This window comes from Cetorhinus maximus, chromosome 9 (genome assembly GCF_964194155.1).
Source record: "Cetorhinus maximus chromosome 9, sCetMax3.hap1.1, whole genome shotgun sequence".
NCBI lineage: Eukaryota > Metazoa > Chordata > Chondrichthyes > Lamniformes > Cetorhinidae > Cetorhinus > Cetorhinus maximus.
The window spans coordinates 22,641,198-22,662,475 of NC_135887.1; the positions used below are offsets into that span (position 1 = coordinate 22,641,198).

Consider the following 21,278-nt stretch of genomic DNA (forward strand, 5'->3'; position numbering starts at 1 on the left):
TCCTTCTTCCTTGACCGAGGTTTTCCACCCATGGTGGTTGACAGGGCCCTCAACCATGTCCGGCCCATCTCCCGCGCATCCGCCCTCACACCTTCCTCTCCCTTCCAGAACCATGATAGGGTCCCCCTTGTCCTCACTTATCACCCCACCAGCCTTCGCATTCAAAGGGTCATCCTCCGTCATTTCCGCCAATTCCAGCATGATGCCACCGCCAAACACATCTTCCCTTCACCCCCCCTGGCGGCATTCTGCAGGGATCGTTCCCTCCAGGACACCCTGGTCCACTCCTCCATCACCCCCTACACCTCAACCCCCTCCCACGGCACCTTCCCATGCAACCGCAGAAGGTGCAACACCTGCCCCCTTACTTCCCCTCTCCTCACCGTCCCAGGGCCCAAACACTCCTTTCAAGTGAAGCAGCATTTCACTTGCACTTCCCTCAATTTAGTCTACTGCATTCACTGCTCCCAATGCGGTTTCCTCTACATTGGAGAGACCAAACGCAGACTGGGTGACCGCTTTGCGAGCATGACCCAGACCTCCCTGTGGCTTGCCATTTTAACACTCCACCCTGCTCTCATGCCCACATGTCCGTCCTTGGCCTGATGCATTGTTCCAGTGAAGCTCAACACAAACTGGAGGAACAGCACCTCATCTTCCGACTAGGCACTTTACAGCCTTCCGGACTGAATATTGAGTTCAACAATTTTAGATCATGAACTCTCTCCTCCATCCCCACCCCCTTTCCGATCCTCCTCTTTTCCAAATATTTATATAGATTTTTCTTTTCCCTCCTATTTCCATTATTTTTAAATGTATTTCCATCCATTGTTTTATCTCTTCCTTTTAGCCTATTTTGATCCCTTCCCCCCACCCCACCCCCACTAGGGCTATCTGTACCTTTATTATCACATTCCTTAGATAATATCACCACCTTCAACACCTCTTTGTCCTTTTGTCTATGACATCTTTTGGTTATCTCCACCTATCACTGGCCCTCTATCCAGCTCTACCTGTCCCACCCCCCCTTAAACCAGCTTATATTTCACCTCTTTTCTATTTTTCCTTAGTTCTGTTGAAGAGTCATACGGACTCGAAACGTTAACTGTGTTTCTCTCCGCAGATGCTGTCAGACCTGCTGAGTTTTTCCAGGTATTTTTGTTTTTGTTTTGTTATCTACAATACTCTGCCACCTGGTAATAGGTCTGTGCCATGTTCATCTGATGCCTCAATTCCACAGGAAAAGTGATCAAGATGTTGTTCCTTGCAAGCACAGTAGTAGTAAAGTTGTCAATTGCTTTGTGCATATAAGCACTGCAGATTGGCAGATTTATCAGATCACTTTTACAGTGTCCTGGAAGGATCTGGTAGCATAAAAGAAATGCTGTGGTAGTCTTGTTGTTACAGGAAGAGCCACCCCTGCTTAAGATATTGTCTGAAGGCCACCCTGCAGCAGATGGTACAACTCTGTGATAGCCTTTCTTGTAAACGAAGGCAGCAATAACAATCCTCTGAAATGCATAGCTATGAGTGGAGGGGTATAAAAACACAAGTCCTAAAGTATTGATAGGGGTGCAGAAAACACCCAAATGCCATTGAATCTGCATTTGTAAATACCTTGTGACATCTTCTTCCTCATCGAAATTATGCAGGGTGATTAAATCTCTCATAGGCCACCCTTCTGCACCACTTGAACAGTGTGGTTTAACTGATGTGTTGATGGGGTTGGATGAAGTAGAATGGGAGAAGCATAAACATCAGCAAGTGCCTGTAGGGCCGAATGGCCTATTTCTGTGCTGCAAATACTATGTAAACAATGTAAAACTATGCTGCAGCAACCAAGAATAATAAGGGAAAATACTAGCAGGGAAAAATGTGGAAAGAATTGCATGGAACATAATGTGCCAAAAACTAGTGCCAAGTAATTGTAGATATATATGTAGAACAATGGTCTCCCTGTAGCTGAGCTCCCGGGATTATCGATGCATCTATTCTATATGTGCACCAGGGTGGGAAAGAGCCTCACCTGAAGTTGTGAAATTGTAATTTAAATAAATGTTCTATGGTAGTGAAGCTCACACTTGCTTGCAGCAAAGACTGCTCCTGGCCCCAAAAATAACACATTGCAAAATGCCCTTTTGTTCTGGTTTGCATGGTCTCAACTTAATTCAGCAACATTTTACATAAACAAATGAATTATAGGAGAGAAAAAATGTGGACCCAGTAAACTATCACCCGCAGAGATTACAAAGCATAACGCTTTTCATTTGTTATCAGGAGTATTTGTTCTGCAGCTGATTGTGCTTTGGAAGTGTCTGCTTGGTGTGGATCTGATAGTAAAGGCACGAAGCAGACCTGGAACTGACAGGCTGATTGTTACGAAAGGATTACTGCAGCTTTAATGTAATCTCTTGATTTAGGAAAAAAAAATTGATACTCACTGTGAAGTGGTGACCCAGAGGGGCTGCTTGAGAGACCAGCTACTGGACTGCAGCGCCCACCTTGTTTGGTCGACAGCTCCTGTTCAATATCTTCCAGCCCAGCACTCTTCTGGAATCGACTCATGCGATTCACCACACGGGGAGACATATGCGTTCGCACAGAGGGCTGTCCACCATAAGGATTTACTGGAAATACATGCGAGGTCCCCCGGAGTGTGCTAATTACCACCCAGCGACAGTCCTGGCTGAAACAAATATCTTGCACCTAGAACACAAATACAAAATACCAGAAATTACAGCTTCTGCACTATTTGCTTTGTACTTTTGAAGAAATCAATCACAGGGATGATGGACTGAATGGCTGTGCTGTACAAATCCATGATTCCGATTGAATTAATATTTACCTACTTAACAACAAGAACTACATCGTGTGAAGAGATGTGAGACTTCTGAAGAGGAGATGGTGGCGTAGTGGTAATGTCGCTGGCATAGTAGTCCAGAGGCCCTGGCTATTGCTATGGGAGCATGGGTTCAAATCCCACTATGGCAGCTGATGAAATTTAAATTCAACTAATAAATCCAGAATTAAAAGCTAGTCTCTAATGATGACCATGAAACTATCGGCAATTGTTGTGAAAAAAAATCTGGTTTACTGATGCCATTTAGCAATAGAAATCTGCTGTCCTTACCTGGTTGGCCTACATGTGACTCCAGACTCACAGCAATGTGGTTGACTCTTACCTGCTCTCTGAAATGCCCTAGCAAGTTACTTAGTTGTATCAAGCTGCCACAGAAACCTCAATAAGGAATAAAACCGGATCACTAGGCACTAGGAACAGCAAACCCAGCCATGTTGACCCTGCAAAGTCCTCCTTACTAACATCTGGGGGCTTCTGTCAAAATTGGGAGAGCTGTCTCACAGATTAGTGAAACTCCAGTCTGACACAGTCATACTCACAGAATCATACCTTACACCACCATCGCCATCCCTGGGTATGTCCCGTCCTGCCAGCAGGATAGACCCACTAGTGTTGGTGGCACAGTGGTATACAATCAGGAGGGAGTTGCTTTGGGAGTCCTCAACTTTGACTCTGGACCTCATGAAATTTCATGGCATCAGGTGAAACATGGGTTGATTACCACCTCCACCACAAACCCCTCATTCCCACCTCAGCTGATGAATCTGTACTTCTCCACGTTGAACACCACTTGGAAGAAGCAGAGAGGGTGGCAAGGGTGCAGAATGTACTCTGGGTGGGGGACTTCAATGTCCGTCACCAAGAATGGCTCGGTGGCACAACTGACCAAGCTGGCTGAGTCCTAAAAGACATAGCTGCTGGAGTCGGTCTGTGGCAGGTGTTGAGGGAGCCAGCACGAGGGGAAAAACCTACTTGACCTCATCTTCACAAATCTACTGTTGTAGATGCATCTGTCCATGACAGTATCCGTAGAAGTGACCACCGCGCAGTCGTTGTGGAGAAGAAGCCCCATTGTCACATTGAGGACGCCCTCCATTGTGTTGTGTGGCACTACCATTGTACGAAACGGGATAGATTTCAAATGGATCTAGCAACTTAAAACTGGAATTCATGAGGTGCTGTGGGCCATCATCAGTGGCAGAATTATATTCAACCACAATCTGTAACCCCATGGCTCAGCATGTCCCCCACTCGACCATTACAGTCAAGGTGGGGGATCAATCCTGGTTCAATGAAGAATGCAGGAGGGCTGCCAGGAGCAGCACCTGCCATATCTGAAAATGAGGTGTCAACCTGCTGAAGCTATAACACAGGACTACTTGCATGCCAAACAGCAGAAGCAGCATGCAATAGACAGAGCTAAGCGATCCCAAAACCAAAGGATCAGATCAAAGCCCCGCAGTCCTCCCACATCTTGTTCTAAATGGAAGTGGGCAATTAAACAACTAACTGAAGGAAGCGGCTCCACAAATATCCCCATCCTCAGTGATGGTGGAGCCCAGCACATTAGTGCAAAGGATGAAGCTGAAGCATTTGCAAGCACCTTCAGCTATAAGTGCCAAGTAGATGATTCATTGCGCCCTCCTCCTGAGGTGGTCAGCATCACAAATGCCAGTCTTCAGCCGATTCGATTCACCCCATGTGATATCAAGAAACAGCTGAAGGGATTGGGTAGTGCAAAGGCTATGGGCCCTGACAACATTCCAGCAATGGTACTGAAGACTTGTGCTTTAGAACTACCTGAGCCCTTAGCCAAGCTCTTCCAGTACACCTACAACACCAGCATCGAGGTGTCAGCTGTGGCTCAGTTCACAGCACCCTCGCCTTTGAATCAGAAGGTTGTGGGTTCATGTCCCACTCCCGGAAACCAAGAACTGTGAATGTACTCGAAAGAGTTACATGCGATCTGTTGATAACTCGAAAGAGTTACAACACCAGCATCCAGCTAGCAATTTGGAAAATTGCCCAGGTACGTCCTGTCCACAAAAAGCAGGACAAATCTAATCCAGCCAATTACCGCCCATACAGTCTACTCTCGATCATCAGCAAAGTAATGGAAGGTGTTGTCAATAGTGCTATCAAGTAGCAATTACTCAGCAATAGCCTGCTCACTGACGTTCAGTTTGAATTTCACCAGGGCCACTCAGCTCCTGCTCATTACAGCCTTGCTCCAAACTTGGACAAAAGAGCTGAACTCAAGAGGTGAAGTGAGAGTGACTGCCCTTGGCACCAAGGCATGTGACTGAGTGTGGCATCAAGGAGTCTTAGAAAAACTGGAGTCAATGGGGATCATGGGGAAAAACTCTCCATTGGTTGGAGTCATACCTAGCACAAGCTGCAGGAGTTTCTCAGGGTAATCTCCTAGGTGCAACCATCTTCAACTGCTTCATCAATGACCTTCCTTCCATCATAAGGTCAGAAAAGGGGATGTTCGTTGATGATTGCACAATGTTCAGCACCATTTGCGATTCCTCAGATAATGAAGCAGCCTGTGTCCATATGCAGCAAGACCAGTTCAACATTCAGGCTTGGACTTTCAAGTGGCAAGTAACATTCGCGTCACACAAGTGCTAGGCAATGGCCATTTCCAACAAGGGAAAATCTAACCATCTGTCTTCGACAGTCAATGGCATTACCATTGCTGATTCCCATACTATCAACATCCTGAGGGTTACCATAGATCAGAAACTGAACTGGACCAGACATATAAATATTCTGGCTACAAGAGCAGGTCATAGGCTGGGAATTCTGCAGCAATAACTCAGCTCCTCACTCCACAAAGCCTGTCCACTATCTACAAGGAAGGAATCATGAGTGTGATGGAATACTCCCCACTTGCCTGGATGAATGCAGCTCCAACACTCAAGAAGCTTGATACCATCCAGGATAACGCAGCCTGCTTGATTGGCACCCCTTCCACAAACATTCACTCCCTCCGCCATCGACAAACTGTGGCAGCAATGTGTACCATCTACAAGATACACTGTAGGAACTCACCAAGGATTCTTCGACAGTATCTTCCAAACATGCAACCTCTAGCACCTAGAAAGACAAGGGCAGTAGATGGGAACACCACCACATGCAAGTTCTCCTCCAAGTCACACGCCATCCTGACTTGGAACTATATCGCCGTTCCTTCACTGTTGTTGGATCAAAATCCCTCTCGAACAGCGCTGTGGGTGTACCTACACCACATGGACTGCAGCGGTTCAAGAAGGCGGCTCACCACCACCTTCTCAAGGGCAATTAGGGATAGGAAATAAATGCTGGCCTGGCCGGCAATGTCCACATCCTGTAAAAGAATACATTTTGAAAAAGTAATATGATGCTGTGTGAATGGAAGTAATAGGCAGCATTGTCACATAATCCCAAATTCTGAACCCATACTTCTGGTGTGGAGCCTTGCCCATCAAGTAACAGCAGGGGGCTACTCCCCTCTTTGCCATAATTTTCCACATGCATTGTTCCTTCTGGCATATTTGTCAGCTGTAGTTCAGTGGGTAGCACTCTCACCTCTGAGTCAGAAAGTTGCAGGTTTAGATCCCACTACTGTACAAGACTTGAGCATGAAAATCTAAGCTGACACTTCCAAACAAATGGAGTGCCACATTGTTGAAGGTGCTGTCTTTTGAGTGAGGTGTTAAACCAAAGCTCCGTTTGCCCTCTCACATGGACATAAAATATCCCAAAATACTATTGGAAGATCATCACTGGAGTTATCCCCTTGTCCTGGGCCAATATTTATCCCTCATTCAATACCACTTCATAAAAACAGATTATTTGGTTATTATGACTTCGGTGTGTGTGGGAGATTGCTGTGCATAAATTGGCTGCCATGTTTCCTACATCACAACAGTGACTACGGGCGAGATTTTCCGCACCTGCTCGCCGCCGTGATCTTCTGGTCCCGCTGTTAGTCAATGGACTTCTGGCTGGGGTGCCACCTTGCCTGCGGCGGGTCCCGCCCATGACGGGGCCAGGAAATCCCAGCCTACACTTCAGAAGTACTTCATTGGCTGTAAAATACATTGGGATGTGTTGTGGTTGTGAAAGGCGCTCTACAAATGTAAAGTTTTCTTTTTCTTCTCTTTTCAATGTACATGTAGGAATGTGAAAGCTTTTATATCTCCTGTAAAGGAGTGTGATTGCAAATAAAAAAATAAGATTCACTGAGTGACAGCCTCCAAAACAAGTGATACCATAGATGGCAGAATCAATGACAAAGATTTTGTGACAGTGAGCTGAAAGCCTTTTTTTGAGGCAGAAACTGTCCCATGCAGTAGCATCCATGTGTTGTGATGTCTCAGCTCATTTACAAGGCAGCAAAGGGAGCTCTGAGTCTTTGCAGGAGACTGGAGAACCAGGAAAATTACTGGACCTTCATTACACCTGACTTGATGTGTAGTTACACCTCAATGTGCTGTCAACAGTGCAGCAGCCAGGCATCAGCCCTTGACAATACTTAAAAGCATCTACAGGATGCCTTTGGTACAGCTGATTATATTTCCCCACCGCGGGGTTTGTATTAAACATTCCACGGGGTTCAATGTGTAATGTTTATGAAGAATAGGGATCTTTGTGATATATACAATTAAATAATAAATCTAGGAGGAGAAATTCCATAAAGCCTGTTTTCAGGCGCAGGGATCACATTGCTCGATTACTCCACACTCTGTCAAGTTGATGCAGACACACACACGCCAACTTTTGCTGCCTGCTTAGCAACATAATTGCAGCGTGCAGACCAGCACAAGACAAGCTGTGAACTGGCTGCATGCAAAGCAGGAAACCCAGGAACATGCATGGGTTTAGCTAGCCTGCAGCTCTTAAAGGCAGCCTGCACAGGCTACACCAGCTGCTGGGACAGTCTCAGGAAGTGTTATCTGGAAGGAAGGGGCCTGCAAATGGAACAATGGACTAGATAGAGGGCTCTGAGGGTCTCTGGTGTGTCGTTGAAGGCCTTAGAGATGGAGGTGGAAAGGATGAGCAAGGTAAAAGCAAAGAACTGCGGATGCTGGAAATCCAAAACAAAAATAAAAATACCTGGAAAAACTCAGCAGGTCTGGCAGCATCTGCGGAGAGGAACACAGTTAACGTTTCGAGTCCGTATGACTCTTCAACAGAACTAAGGAAAAATACAAGACAGGCGAAATATAAGCTGGTTTAAGGGAGAGTGGGACAGGTAGAGCTGGATAGAGGGCCAGTGATAGGTGGAGATAGCCAAAAGATGTCATAGACAAAAGGACAAAGAGGTGTTGAAGGTGGTGATATTATCTAAGGAATGTGCTAATCAAGGGTAGAAAGCAGGACAATCAAGCTACAGATAGCCCTAGTGGGAGTGGGTGGGGTGAAGGAATCTAAAAAGGCTAAAAGGTAGAGATAAAACAATGGATGGAAATACATTTTAAAATAAATTAATTGTTCCAGTGAAGCTCAACGCAAACTGGAGGAACAGCACCTCATCTTCTGACTAGGCACTTTACAGCCTTCCGGACTGAATATTGAGTTCAACAATTTTAGATCATGAACTCTCTCCTCCATCCCCACCCCCTTTCCGATCCCCACTTTTTTTTCCAATAATTTATATAGATTTTTCTTTTCCCACCTATTTCCATTATTTTTAAATGTATTTCCATCCATTGTTTTATCTCTACCTTTTAGCCTTTTTCGATTTCTTCACCCCACCCCACCCCCACTAGGGCTATCTGTACCTTGCTTGTCCTGCTTTCTACCCTTAATTAGCACATTCCTTAGATAATATCACCACCTTCAACACCTCTTTGTCCTTTTGTCTATGACATCTTTTGGCTATCTCCACCTATCACTGGCCCTCTAGCCAGCTCTACTTGTCCCCCCCTCCCTTAAACCAGCTTATATTTCATCTCTCTTCTATTTTTACTTAGTTCTGTTGAAGAGTCATACGGACTCAAAACTTTAACTGTGTTCCTCTCCGCAGATGCTGCCAGACCTGCTGAGTTTTTCCAGGTATTTTTATTTTTGTTTAGGATGAGCAGGGTGATGTTTCCACACCAGGAAAGCAAGTGGCCAGGGAGGTGAATTCCCAGAGTCTGGCCTCATATGAGTGGTTAAGGTCAGTGAATGCATCTTCAGGTGCCATATCCTATCCACTGCAATATCTCTCTCATGCCACTCAAAGCAGCACACCCCAACAGCGATCAGGATTCTTGACTAACTTTCAAATCTCCACCTCACCCTCATACACACACCAATGTGATTCAAGAAATAAAGAGCCTACTGCCGCAGGTTGACTGGAATTTTCCAATCATGCTCCAGGTCCCTGGAGGCATTGGCGAACAGTGTAGCTGTCTGGAGGCGGCCTCCCAGCAGCAAATTGGGGAGCCAACACGCCAGGTAGGCTTGGAGGCCCTCATAGCCTGCCTGGTTTCAGCTGCAGCTACATGCCATCCTTTGGAAATGTTCCCCACCCAAAATGGTGGCCTGGCTGTGAGGACATTTTTTAATTTAAGTTTTAAAATGTTGGAGAGAGGGTCCCTCCATCTTGAGGCACCCCCCCACTCACTTTCTTGGAAAGGTAGGCTACTACTTCTTCCCAGCTGGAGGGCCTCCCATTGACCTTCCAGTTTCGAGATCTTGCTGTCCTTAATTGGATGACGAGACCGGGGCTCAGTTAGCTCAGTTAGTTAGATGGCTAGAGTGTGATGCAGAATGATGCCAACGGCACCGGCTCAATCCCTGTGCCAGCTGTGGTACTTCATTGAGGCCTGCTTCTTTGCCTTGCTACCCCCTTGTGGCAGGGTGCCCTCAAGCTATGTATGATCAATTGTCTCTCCCTAATGGACAGGGATGCCTCGAGTGCTTTGTATATTATGGCTAATTACCTTACCACGTTACCTGCCCTCCAGCTATTAATTGGCCACTTAGGAGAAAATTATGGATGAATGACTATTTCACACACACTATGGGCTTCTGGCTCCCATTTGGGCTTAATGGTGGGGTTCGGATGCCCATAGAGAAAATCCTGCCTAAGGCTGCTTTAAATTTTAGAGTGAAGGTAACCTGGGATAGAGTTAAGGTTTGGGGCAAAATTTGCGACTCTGTACAAATGGCCGCATATTAGATATTCGGCCATTTGTCAGGCTGCATGTCTAATCCCAACATATTTAGTCAATTTCATTAGCAAATCCAACCTGAGGATTGAGTGTTTCTCAAACAAAGTCCTTCATTGTCAAATAGTGTAATTTCTATTCCCTAGAAAGCAAGTACTGCAGCTCAGCATAAGGCAAAAATAATCTCATCTGGCGGTGTACAGGTACAATGGAACCTCACTCTTAGCAACTTCGATACAGTTTTCTCCTTCTAGAGCAAACCACACTTTTTTCCACTAATAACATGAACCCCTTCCAGGTGATCAGGACAACAATATGAATAAAAGGACATCCTACAGATCACTGGAATGTAGATACGATTAGTAAGAATGCATCATCAAAACATCCATTCTCAACAGTGACATAACATCATAGGGCCCCAGCCTGCAAACACACATGGTGGAAATCATTTGCACCAATTGAATTGTGTAATGCAAGCAAACTGCCTAAGCAGAACAGTAAAGGGAAGAGTCAGACCTGTCTCTGAAAAAGAGAAAGCTAGAGGAGACCAGATGGAGGTCTTACAAATTATTATAGTTGAATGGGGTGGGTGTGGAGAAACTTGTGCAACCCCATCCCTTTGCCCATCATTGACAGTTGTGTCTTTAGCTGTCTAAGTTCCACACTCTGCAATAGCCTCCCTCAATAATTCCCCCTCTTTCCCTTCCTTTAAGACATTTCTTAAACCTACCTCTTTGGTACCTTCCAATAATCATCTTCTTTGGCTAAGTACCCATTTTTTGATTGCACATCTGTGGAACACTTTGGGATGCATTTCTACATTAAAGGTGAGAGGCAAATACCAGTTGTTGGGGTTATTAGTGGTGATGGCAGCGCTCCAAATTTCAGAAGTACTCAGAGTGTTCAACATGTTCTGCCAAGTTAACCTTACCTATTAGCACATCATTTGTTGGCGCCAGGAGTTGGATTTGTCCCGGCTGAGGAGTATAAAGGTGGCATTGATGTGCAATGTAACATCATGGATGCATAAGGGATTCTGTGGTATGCTTGAGTTATACTGGAATTAAGACAATGCAAATCCTTGCATGGCTACCACTTTGGGTGGGGCTAGTTTCTGAGGGCACAGTAAGGAGCAATGCTACATATTCCATGCTTTGTTTCCGTCTACAATTTTCCTCTCAAGTTCAGAAAGCAGGTATGCTTGTTGCAGCTGATTCCATGATGCTTCAGCATGTTGCACAACCGAATGCACAACCGTGTATAAGAATATCTAGTATGTAGTAGCAGCTTAGTTATCATGATGGGCATGTCAGCTGAGTTCAAGCCTTTATCTACCCAACATACATCCATCCAACCGTCTTACACACACATGCACATTTTTCAGTCGGGTTCATCAGATTGCAATCAGGACCAGGAACTTGAGCTGATTTTTCCAAGGCCAGTTGTCACCTAACAATGGCTAAGTCAGCTAGGGATTTCAATCTTCAATCCTCCAGGATGCCTTGGAACCTCTAGGAATTAATGATTAATCTCCCAAACATTGCTGCGAGCAACACCTGGGAGAAAAATTATGGGGCGTTAAAAATTGTTTTTTTTAATTTTTCTGGCGTGATTGTTGGGTGGCCAATGACAGGAGTGTGGGATGGGTTGTCTGGAGACAGGAGGTCATGTGGTGACACCTCCAGGAATAAGTCCAACCAGAAATGGCAACCCTAAACTCAGGACAAACCAGATATCAAACCTGGGTCTTGCTGAATGTTTCAGTGCTCCACCAGGCAGAGGGTTTACCCAGAATGACATTAGGGGAACTTCCAACTTGTTTCTGGTGTCACAGTTGCCACCAGGTCAATACGAATATAAGACTGAAACTCATGTATGACAGAGGTGCGCTCGTCTGGTATTAGCAGCAGTCTACTGTCAATAAGAAACCTTTCAGCTCTCTTGCAGATTAAACTAGTACAGGGATCAGCCATGAGTCTGTAATCAATCTGAACTTTACGGGTGGGGTGCTTGGGGGAGGTGGGGGGGGGGGGGGGGGGGGGGTGCTGAAAAGCTCTGTGTAAACAGAGTCTTCAAATGTAAAGAGAGAGACAGACAGGGATCAGATTAACGGTGACATGTCGCTGCACTGAATGACTTGATCAAAGAGTCGGTCACTCAGCTATGAGGCACGGCCAAGCACTCACTTCAGTCTGGGTTTCAATGCAGTCCCTACTTAACTAACAGACAGCCGTGATAAAAATCTCAACAAAAATTCCAGTCATGCACAGCGGACAAAAAAAAAACTGTATTCACTGTCATGTGCATTTAAATCTGTGCCCGCAGGCGCTGCAAAAAAAGAAATTTTAATCAGTTACCTTTGACAGATACTTGGCTTATGATTGTCACATTATTATGAATGTCATATTCAGCAGATGGGGGGGTGGGGGAATGGGGAATAACCCATGCCTGCACTTTTGAGTCACAGGGACACATTCAAACTAGCTCGCAGATAGTGAGAAGGTTTGCAGTTTTGCCAATCAGTTCCAGTAATAATGACCTGTACTGTCTGCACTTCAATGGAAGCCTTACTTTACAGCATCGATGGCATATTCTCAGTAGCTGCCCCACGGTTATTTGTGTGCTCAGCCTCAATACAAGATTAGGTGGATTTTTCTTTCCATTTTATCAGAACATCATCACATCTCTGAACAAAAGAACATACGTAACTCAGACGTTTTATGTACCCAGTCAACTGAACTTGACATCTTATTTAGACTGAGTGGCGTAAAAAGTCAATGCACACAAGGTTAAATAGTATTTGTGTTTGTTACTTGAGTATACATGGAGGAGCCCTATTATAATTTTCACAAACTGTGGTACTTGAGTGTATACAGTGAACTCCCCCAATATACACAAACTGCAGGGTATTTGACTAGACAGAGAGCAATCCAATTATATATACAAACGGTGGTTTATACAGAGAAACCCCATTATGATATACATAAGCTGTGGTATTTGAATACATACAATGGAATCCCATTATAATGTATGCAAACTGGTATTTAAGCACAAAGAGATCATTGTAATATACACAAAATGGTCTTTTTCTGCATCATCGAGATTTTTTACTGAGCAACCTAGCTGAATGCATCACCAAGGATGAACAGAATAGGAGAGAGTGAGCTAAATAAATGCTCAGTTCATTGTCAAATTACACTGGAGAATAAAAGTGATTATTTTTCTTTCTTTTCTCATGGAAGATAATGTTTTTAAAAATTTTTTCATGTGGGAGATCAATGTCTGAATCATGAAAAACTGACAGGCTTATTGGAAATATAATAAATTGTTAAGCAACGCTGAAGTTTGTATCTGCAGGTCCACGGTATTTTTCATGCTGTGCTTGTACTTAGATCAAAGGCATCTTTTAGATATGATCCTTCCAATACACAGTATGCTTTAATGACCTCAAACCCACCCAATAACCTATTGCCTCATAACACATGCCAGACTCTTTACTGTCTCGCATACATTTAATAGGAATAGGTCACCATCTAACAGAAACCTGCATAAGCCACTCACACAATAACAAACAACTTACATTTACATGACATTGTCCATGTTAAAACATCCCAAGGTGAACAACCGCCACTGGAGGGATCAATTACAATCAGAGATACACATGAGGCTAGGATTGGAGGAGTGCAGAGATCTCAGGTAATTGTAGGGCAGGAAGGAGGTTACAGAGAGAAGGAGGGCCGAGATAATACAGGAATTTGAAAACAATGAAAAGTAGACCAGAGTCAGGAGAGCAAAGTTTCTGTGGTGGGACATTGATCTGGGGAAAACTGACCAATGAACAGGACACATCAAAGTTGTAATACTGCTCCTCACTGTAGTGAAGAGAGGAAATGGTGTCTGATGTTACACCAATTATTGAGAAGTGTAGTATTTATTGTGCTAATAGGAGAGGCAATTTTGGAAAAAAAAGGGAGCGTGAATCACCCAGGGCCACTCTTGTGCAACCTTCTAGAAACTGGTTCAACAGACACACTGGCAGAGATCTGAGCAGATCATTTGGCACAGAGGGTAATGTTAAGGTACAGAATACAGCAAACAAATGATGGCTTTAGAACCCTTAAAGAGAACAAGAAAGTCAAAGGTTAAATGCACTTGTAAAGAACAATTGCTAAATATTAAACATTTAAAGATTTGATCTATTCAACAAGTTGTGGATACTTTCAAAGTATTTGGAGATAAAATGACAACATCTTTTATCCCTTACAACAGAAGCAACAGTGGAAGATTTACATTTGTGTGTGACCATTAACTTACATTAAATGTCCCCATTTTCTCAGATTTATACAGTCTATAATTAGATTCATATTGCTGGGGCATGGAGCTTTGTTCATATTGTGTTCTGCAACATTCTTTATTACGTTTTTGTGAAATGTGATTCATTTAAGTGTCTCATTGAAAGCATTTGTAGAGTTTTCTTTAGAACTCAAGTCAGAATTCAATTTTAAATACCGATTTTCAACTGCAATTGCTAAATTCTCTCAACATGTAATGAGGCAATCTGAAAGCGATTGGTTTACTTTATAAACATCAAGATATCGGTTGATTTGACATGTAAGCCCCCTTCTAGCAGAAACCACCAGATAATGAACAGGAGCTAAATTCATGGTTTGTTTTCCCCTTCCCTGTCAGGTCAGTTTTAACACCCTAACTACTGTCCTAGCTGAGATCAGCCAAAAGTGTCTCTGTATTTCTCCCCATTACTCTCAATGCCAACTTGGATTTATATAGTGTCCTTGGTATCAGGAAGATGACCCCAGCGCTTTATGGAAATGATAAATGAAAACGTGCACTGGAAAGAAAGAAAATCAGATTTTAACAACATCCTAAATTTACTGCAGAAAAACTAACCAAGAAGCTTCACTAGCAGCAAAACTGAAAAAATAATTTAATAGAAAGTTTACAAAGGCTGTTGAAAACAAAGATCAAGGAGGCAAGGCAAAGGGATTTTGGAAGGGAGTTCCAGAGCATGTGAGTAAAACAGCTAGAAGCACAGCCACCACCAGCAGAACAAAACAGGCACAGAATGAAGAATAGGCCAGTATCAAAAAAGTACAGGATGTTAGGACCAGAAGTTTGAAGGCCATCACTGAGATATAGTAGAACGACGCAGTAAAGGTATTCAAATATCAAGTTAAGGATCTGAAAATTAATTCCTAGAGGCATGGAGCCAATGAAGTTTGGCAGGTACCAGGTGATGAGAATGTGAGACTTTGAGCAGGTAGGAATTATTGTGACCATAACTCTATCACATTCTCTACTGGATCTCTCTTCTGCTACTCTTTACCCATTTGTGTAATTTTCCCTCATTGTCTCTTGGTTTTTCTTTTTCCCTGTGTTTTTACATTCTCTTCCTCTTCTGTTGTTCTCCCCTCCTCACTATTACATACTCTTTCTCTCTCTGAAGTGTCTACCGATTGAACTGATCAGAAATTACACCAGAAAGATGGTTCTAGGATCTATTTGATACCCGATGACATGGCTCTGAAACCTAATTGGCTGAAGGAACATTCATCTGTCATAGCTAACCAGCTGAAATGCTGGAATCTGACACATTAATCTTCGGTTCTGCAACCTAAGTGGTCACGGTAACACTGAGAAATCCATCACATGGACCAAGATTTTTACTGCGTTAGTTGCATTCTCTGTTCTCACTGATAATTTCCTGTGTTTTAAATCATTCATGATCAGTTTTTCTTGAATTTCACGTAAAAATTAATAATCTTGTGAAACTGTTCAGGTTTCCTATATGTTAACCATGTTGCCCAATCTCAGGTTTCGTATGTCAGGACAAATGTCTACAGATTTACTTCTATGCAGTACGGTTATGTGTAGATGTTCACAGAACTCCATTTCATGATTTAATGTCCCACATCTAGGGCAGGATTTTACATCCCATGAGCAGGTGGCACACCCAACCTGATCGGGCATAAAACAGCACGCGATATTTCGGTCGGCGGGCATGCACAAGAGATGGCAGCATGCCCTCCGACAATTAAGAAGCCTATTAAGGCCATTAATCATTAAAGCTATTTTTCACTGCTCATCCAACCTTATGGTTGGCAGGCGGGCAGACGAATTGGCCAGGCAGCCTTTGGACTTTTTTAGGAAACCTCATCCACAGGCAGGATGAGGTTTCCAACAATAATCTTAAAAAAAATTTTTGATATAATTTTTATTACATTTATCCGAGTGAGTCCTTTATGGGGACATGCTTTTCACATTTTCAGCATCTTTATTTTTGTTTTTACAATTCTTCAGTTCCCTGAGGCAGCTCCCTGCCTTCAGGGAGCTTTCAGTGCACGCTCGCCGGCCATGCGCAGACTTTTGCGCTCGGACTCCTCCCGCCCCCACCCCAGCAGTGCAGCTTTCACGCTGGTTGGCCATTAATTGGCCAGCCAGCGTGAAATCGCGATCAGGGGCCGATTGCAGGCGGCAGACTGTTTCCCGGCCACTCCCGGGCCTGCCTGCCCAGCAACCTGAAAAATCTTGCCCCTAGTGTCTATTCATGACAGTACATTTGCAACCTGGGGTAAAGATTTTGTCTCAAGGCACCAGGAATTTACCATTTTAAGGAAGCTATGGGGAGAATCGACGCTTTTTCAGTTACAAAATGTCTCTGCTTTGCACAAAATGTATTTTGATTAAGAAAATAGCTGCCCTATGACAAGGTAGCAGGTTATCATTCATAGCCAATGTAGACATCTGATTAGCTGGAGGTGATGTAAATGATAAAAAAAGTATGTATCATCAAATTTATTGAAATCTGTATCCCATGATTTAGTGCACTCTGAGGCAACTCTTGACGTTGCAAACCTCAATGAGCAGGACACCCATGTTTCAATATTTGCATAATTATCTGTTTAAGAATTGACCTAGCATGAGGGCCTACTTCTGAAAGTACAGTAATCTTGACTACTACTAAAGAATGAAATAGAAGAAGCAACATACACATGGCTTCCTTATTCATAGAAGACTTAGAAGGTTTATTATCCTTAAAGCATAAAAATGGTTCAACTCTGAAAATATATCCATACTTTCTCTTAAAACCCATCTCTGTAAATTTCAAGATGGTTTCTATAGTTCCAGCTATTTTCTTCAATAGGTGCAGAGTATCAGTGACAGCAAAGTTGCTTTGCTGGCCTGTGTGGGCAAGCAGAGTGATTAGCTTTACTACAGCCAGATAAAATGGCAACAGATGCCCCTGATGTGGCTATGCCCACTGAACTTAGTGGCTTCTAGTCTGACAACACCTCAATTTTAAAATGCACTTCCTCATTTCCAAATACCTCAATGGCCTCACTTGCTTTCTATCTCTGTAACCTCCTCCAGCCCCCCAAACCCTCCTAAATCTCTGCACTTCTTTAATTATGGCCTTTTGTGCACTCCTAATTTTCATTGCTGTAACACTGGCAGTCATGTCTACAGCTGCCTAGGCCTCAAGCTCCGGAATTCCCTCCCTAAACATTTTCACCTCTCTCTCCTCCTTTAAGACAATCCCTAAATCCTGTCTCTTGATCCAAGCTTTTTGACCTTGTCCTGATATCGCAATGCGGCTCAGTGTCGCATTTTGTTTGATAATAAAATAAGTGACTAATGGGGTAGTAGATGCACTGGTGTTAATTTTCCAAGATTCGCTAGATTCTGGAAAGGTTCCATCAGACTGGAAAGTAGCAAGTGTAGCCCCTCTATTCAAGGGAGGCTGAAAACAGGAAACTATAGCTTGACATCTGTAGTGGGGAAGGTGTTAGAATCGATCATTAAGGAGGTTATAGCTGGGCACTTAGAGAAACTCAATGTAATTGGGAAGAGTCAGCATGATTTTGTGAAAGGGAAATCATGTTTAACTAATTTATTGGAGTTCTTTGAAGGAGTAACATACGCTGTGGATAAAGGAGAGCCTGTAGATGTGCTGTACTTGGATTTCCAGATGGCATTTGATGAGGTGCTACATCAAAGGTTATTGCAGAAAATAAAAGCTCATGGTGTAGGGGGTATCATATTAGCCTGGACAGAAGATTGGCTGGCTGGCAGAAAATATAAGAGTATACATAAATGGGTCTTTGCTTATTGGCAGGATGTGATGAGTGGAGTCCCGCAGGGGTCTGTGTTGGGGCTTCAACTTTTTACAATTTATATCAATGACTTAGATGAGGGGAGTGAAGGCATGGTAGCTCAATTTGCAGATGACACAAAGATAGGTAGGAAAGTATGTTGTGAACAAAACATGAGGAGGTGGCATATGGATATAGATAGGTTGAGTGAGTGGACAAAAATCTAGCAGATGGAGTATAATGTGGGAAATGTGAAGTGTTCACTTTGGCAGGAAGAATAAAAAAGCAGAGTATTACTTAAATAGAGGACGGCTGCAGAATTCTGAGGTGCAGTGGCATCTAGGTGTTCTAGTGCATGAGTCACAAAAAGTTAGTATGCAGGTACAACAAGTAATTAAGAAGGCTAATGGAACGCTATCCTTTATTACGAGAGGAGTTGAACATAAAAGTAAGGATGTTATGCTTCAGTTACACAGGACATTGGTGAGGCCACATCTCGAATATTGTGTGCAGTTTTGGTCTCTTTTTTTAAGGAAGGATGTAACTGCGTTGGAGGCGTTTCAGAGGAGGTTTACTAGATTGATACCTGGAATGAGCAGGCTGTCTTATGAGGATAGGTTAGACAGACTGGGCTTGTTTCCACTGGAGTTTAGAAGAATGAGGGGTGACTTGATTGAAGTAGATAAGATCCTGAACGATATTGAGAAGGTGGACATGGAAAGGGTGTTCCCTCTTGTGGGTAAATCAGAACAAGGGAGCACTGTTTTCAAATTAGCGGCTGCCCTTTTAGGACAGAGATGAGGAGACATTTTTTCTCTCAGAGGGTTGTGCAACTTTGGAATGCTCTGCCTCAGAAGGCAGTGGAGGTGGGGTCAGTGAATATTTTTAAGGTGGAGATAGACAGATTCTTGTTAGGCATGGGAATCAAAGGAATGTGGAATTCGAAACAGATCAGCCATGATCTTATTGAATAGTGGAGCAGGCTCGAGGGGCCGAATGGCCTACTTCCGTTACTATTTCGTATGTTCGCATGATGCTCTCCTGAAGCTTTGCAGAATGTTTTATTACATTAAGGACATTACGTAAAAACATGTAGCTGATGTTGTTATGTTGCCGCTCAGTGCTTCTAGGAAACGCCTGCTGAAGTCAGCCATTTCCACTTTTTCTATGACCAAGAGATAAAGTCTTTACAAAAGAGACTACAATTCATTTGTAAGTGAGAATGAGTGGGTGATTACAAGAGAATCAGTACGAGTTAATTGGCAAGGAGTGAAGAAGTGTAAAGCAGTCAAGGTGAATGACACTGAATAAAAAAGTAAATTTGGGCATAGTACAAACACAAAATCTAATTATCTTGCAAAAAATCAGTGGAAAAAGTCTTCATATTCTTCAAACTTTTCAAAATGATAACAGAATTATAATATCAGTACTTAAACCAGTAATAGACCCTGCCTAAGGAACCCCGTATATTCTGGTCACAAGATAGTAAAATCAAAAATCGAAGGGATGAATTCCTGCACAAGTCACATTCAATAGGTCAGAGAACCAGGTTGTAGTCCCATCTCCATCCCACAGTCTTTTCTGTGGGGCTCCTCAAAGGCGAAACACCTTTATAACGATTCTGTTGAGAAATGAATAGCACTAGCTAATCTTTTGTTATGTAACACACTCCAGAATGGTAGTAGTTCAGAGGTGTCTGTAACTACAACAGGGAGACTGTTTTTTTAACTATTCCAAGATAGACTAAAATAAAAGTATGCATGTGACCAAAAAGGAGGACACCTTGTAGAATGCATCTAGGATTGTTTCCCCAATAATATTATTGCTAGTCCAAAAAGGAAAGAATCATTGTTTGATTCAGATCTGAGAAACAAAGTCAGGCATGGGATACTGAACAGTCAAAGTTTAGGATGCTGGCCTGGAGCTCAGCAAAGTTCAGGCTGATAAGAAAAGATTTGGGCCAAATTAACAGGACTGCAAAATTAGCAAACAGGCCAATGGATCAGCAGTGAGAAATCCTTAAGTGTGGGTAGAATACAAAATAAATGTATTCCTCAATGGTGAAAAGGGAAAAAGAATAATGTTCTGGGGACCAATAAAACTAAACTGAAACTTAAAAGGAATACGTACAATAAAATTAGGGCCAACAAAACTAATGAAAATCAGGAGAAATGTAGAAGATACTGTGCAAAGGTGAAAACAAAGATTAGAAGAACGAAAAAGGGAAATGAAGAAGGTTGACAGCTAATACACAAGGGCCTTTTATAAAAAGTTAATAGAAGGCAGGACTATTCAAGTGTGTCTAAATGTGGAGAAAGAAGGTATGATGGAATAGTTAAAGTAATATTTTGCATTAGTCTTTGCAAATGAACGCTGCCTTTGATATGTCACCGAGGATGGAAAGACAGTGGCATGATGGTAGTGTTACTGGATTAGTAATCCAGAGGTACAGGCTAATGCTTTGGGGATGTGGATTTAAATCACAGCAAGGCAGCTGGTAGAATTTAAATTCAGTTAATAAAATCTGGAATAGAAAGCTAGTCTCAGCAATAATGACCATGAAACTATCATTGATTGTTGTAAAAACCCATCTGGTTCACCAATCTCCTTTAGGAAAGGAAATCTGCCATCCTTAAGCAGTCTGACCTATCAATGGCTCCATGTCCACAACAATGTGGTTAACTCTTAACTGTCCTCTGAAGTAGCTGAGCAAGCAATAAGTTCAAGGGCAATTAGGGATGGGCAACAAATGCTGGTCTTGCCAGCAACACCCACGTACCATGAAAGAATAAATTTTAAAAATTTACTTAGTTTAGTCTTAAAAGCTGCAATTGCCTTATGGGACACAGTGTTCTAGGATCTTATGATTGCTTGTGTGAAAAAGTAGTTCCTGATTTAGCTCCTGAATAACCTTGATCTAGTTTTAAGACTGTGTCGTCTTGTACATGATTCCTCACCACAGCAAATAATTTCTCCACATCTACCAAATCAAATCCTTTTAACATTTTAGGCATCTCGATCAGGTCACTCCTCAATTTCCTATACTGGGGGGAATAGAGGGCAAGTTTATGCGATCTGTTATCATCGTTTAAACCTTTAAGTACTGGTAACATTCTGGTGATTCTGCGCTGCACCCCTTCCAAAGCCAAGATACCCTTC

General features: G+C 43.0%; 1 protein-coding gene across 6 annotated transcripts in view; it reads right to left on the reverse strand.

Moving 5' to 3' along the window:
• The window catches only part of bcas3 (BCAS3 microtubule associated cell migration factor), a 1,018,944-nt gene that overhangs the window by 611,509 nt on the left and 386,157 nt on the right, over positions 1-21,278 (reverse strand). For all 6 annotated transcript variants that reach the window (XM_078548265.1, XM_078548260.1, XM_078548263.1 and 3 more), the window contains one exon: positions 2,442-2,706. In XM_078548265.1, the coding sequence (XP_078404391.1) occupies positions 2,442-2,706 (265 nt within the window). The remainder of the gene's footprint in view (positions 1-2,441; positions 2,707-21,278) is intronic.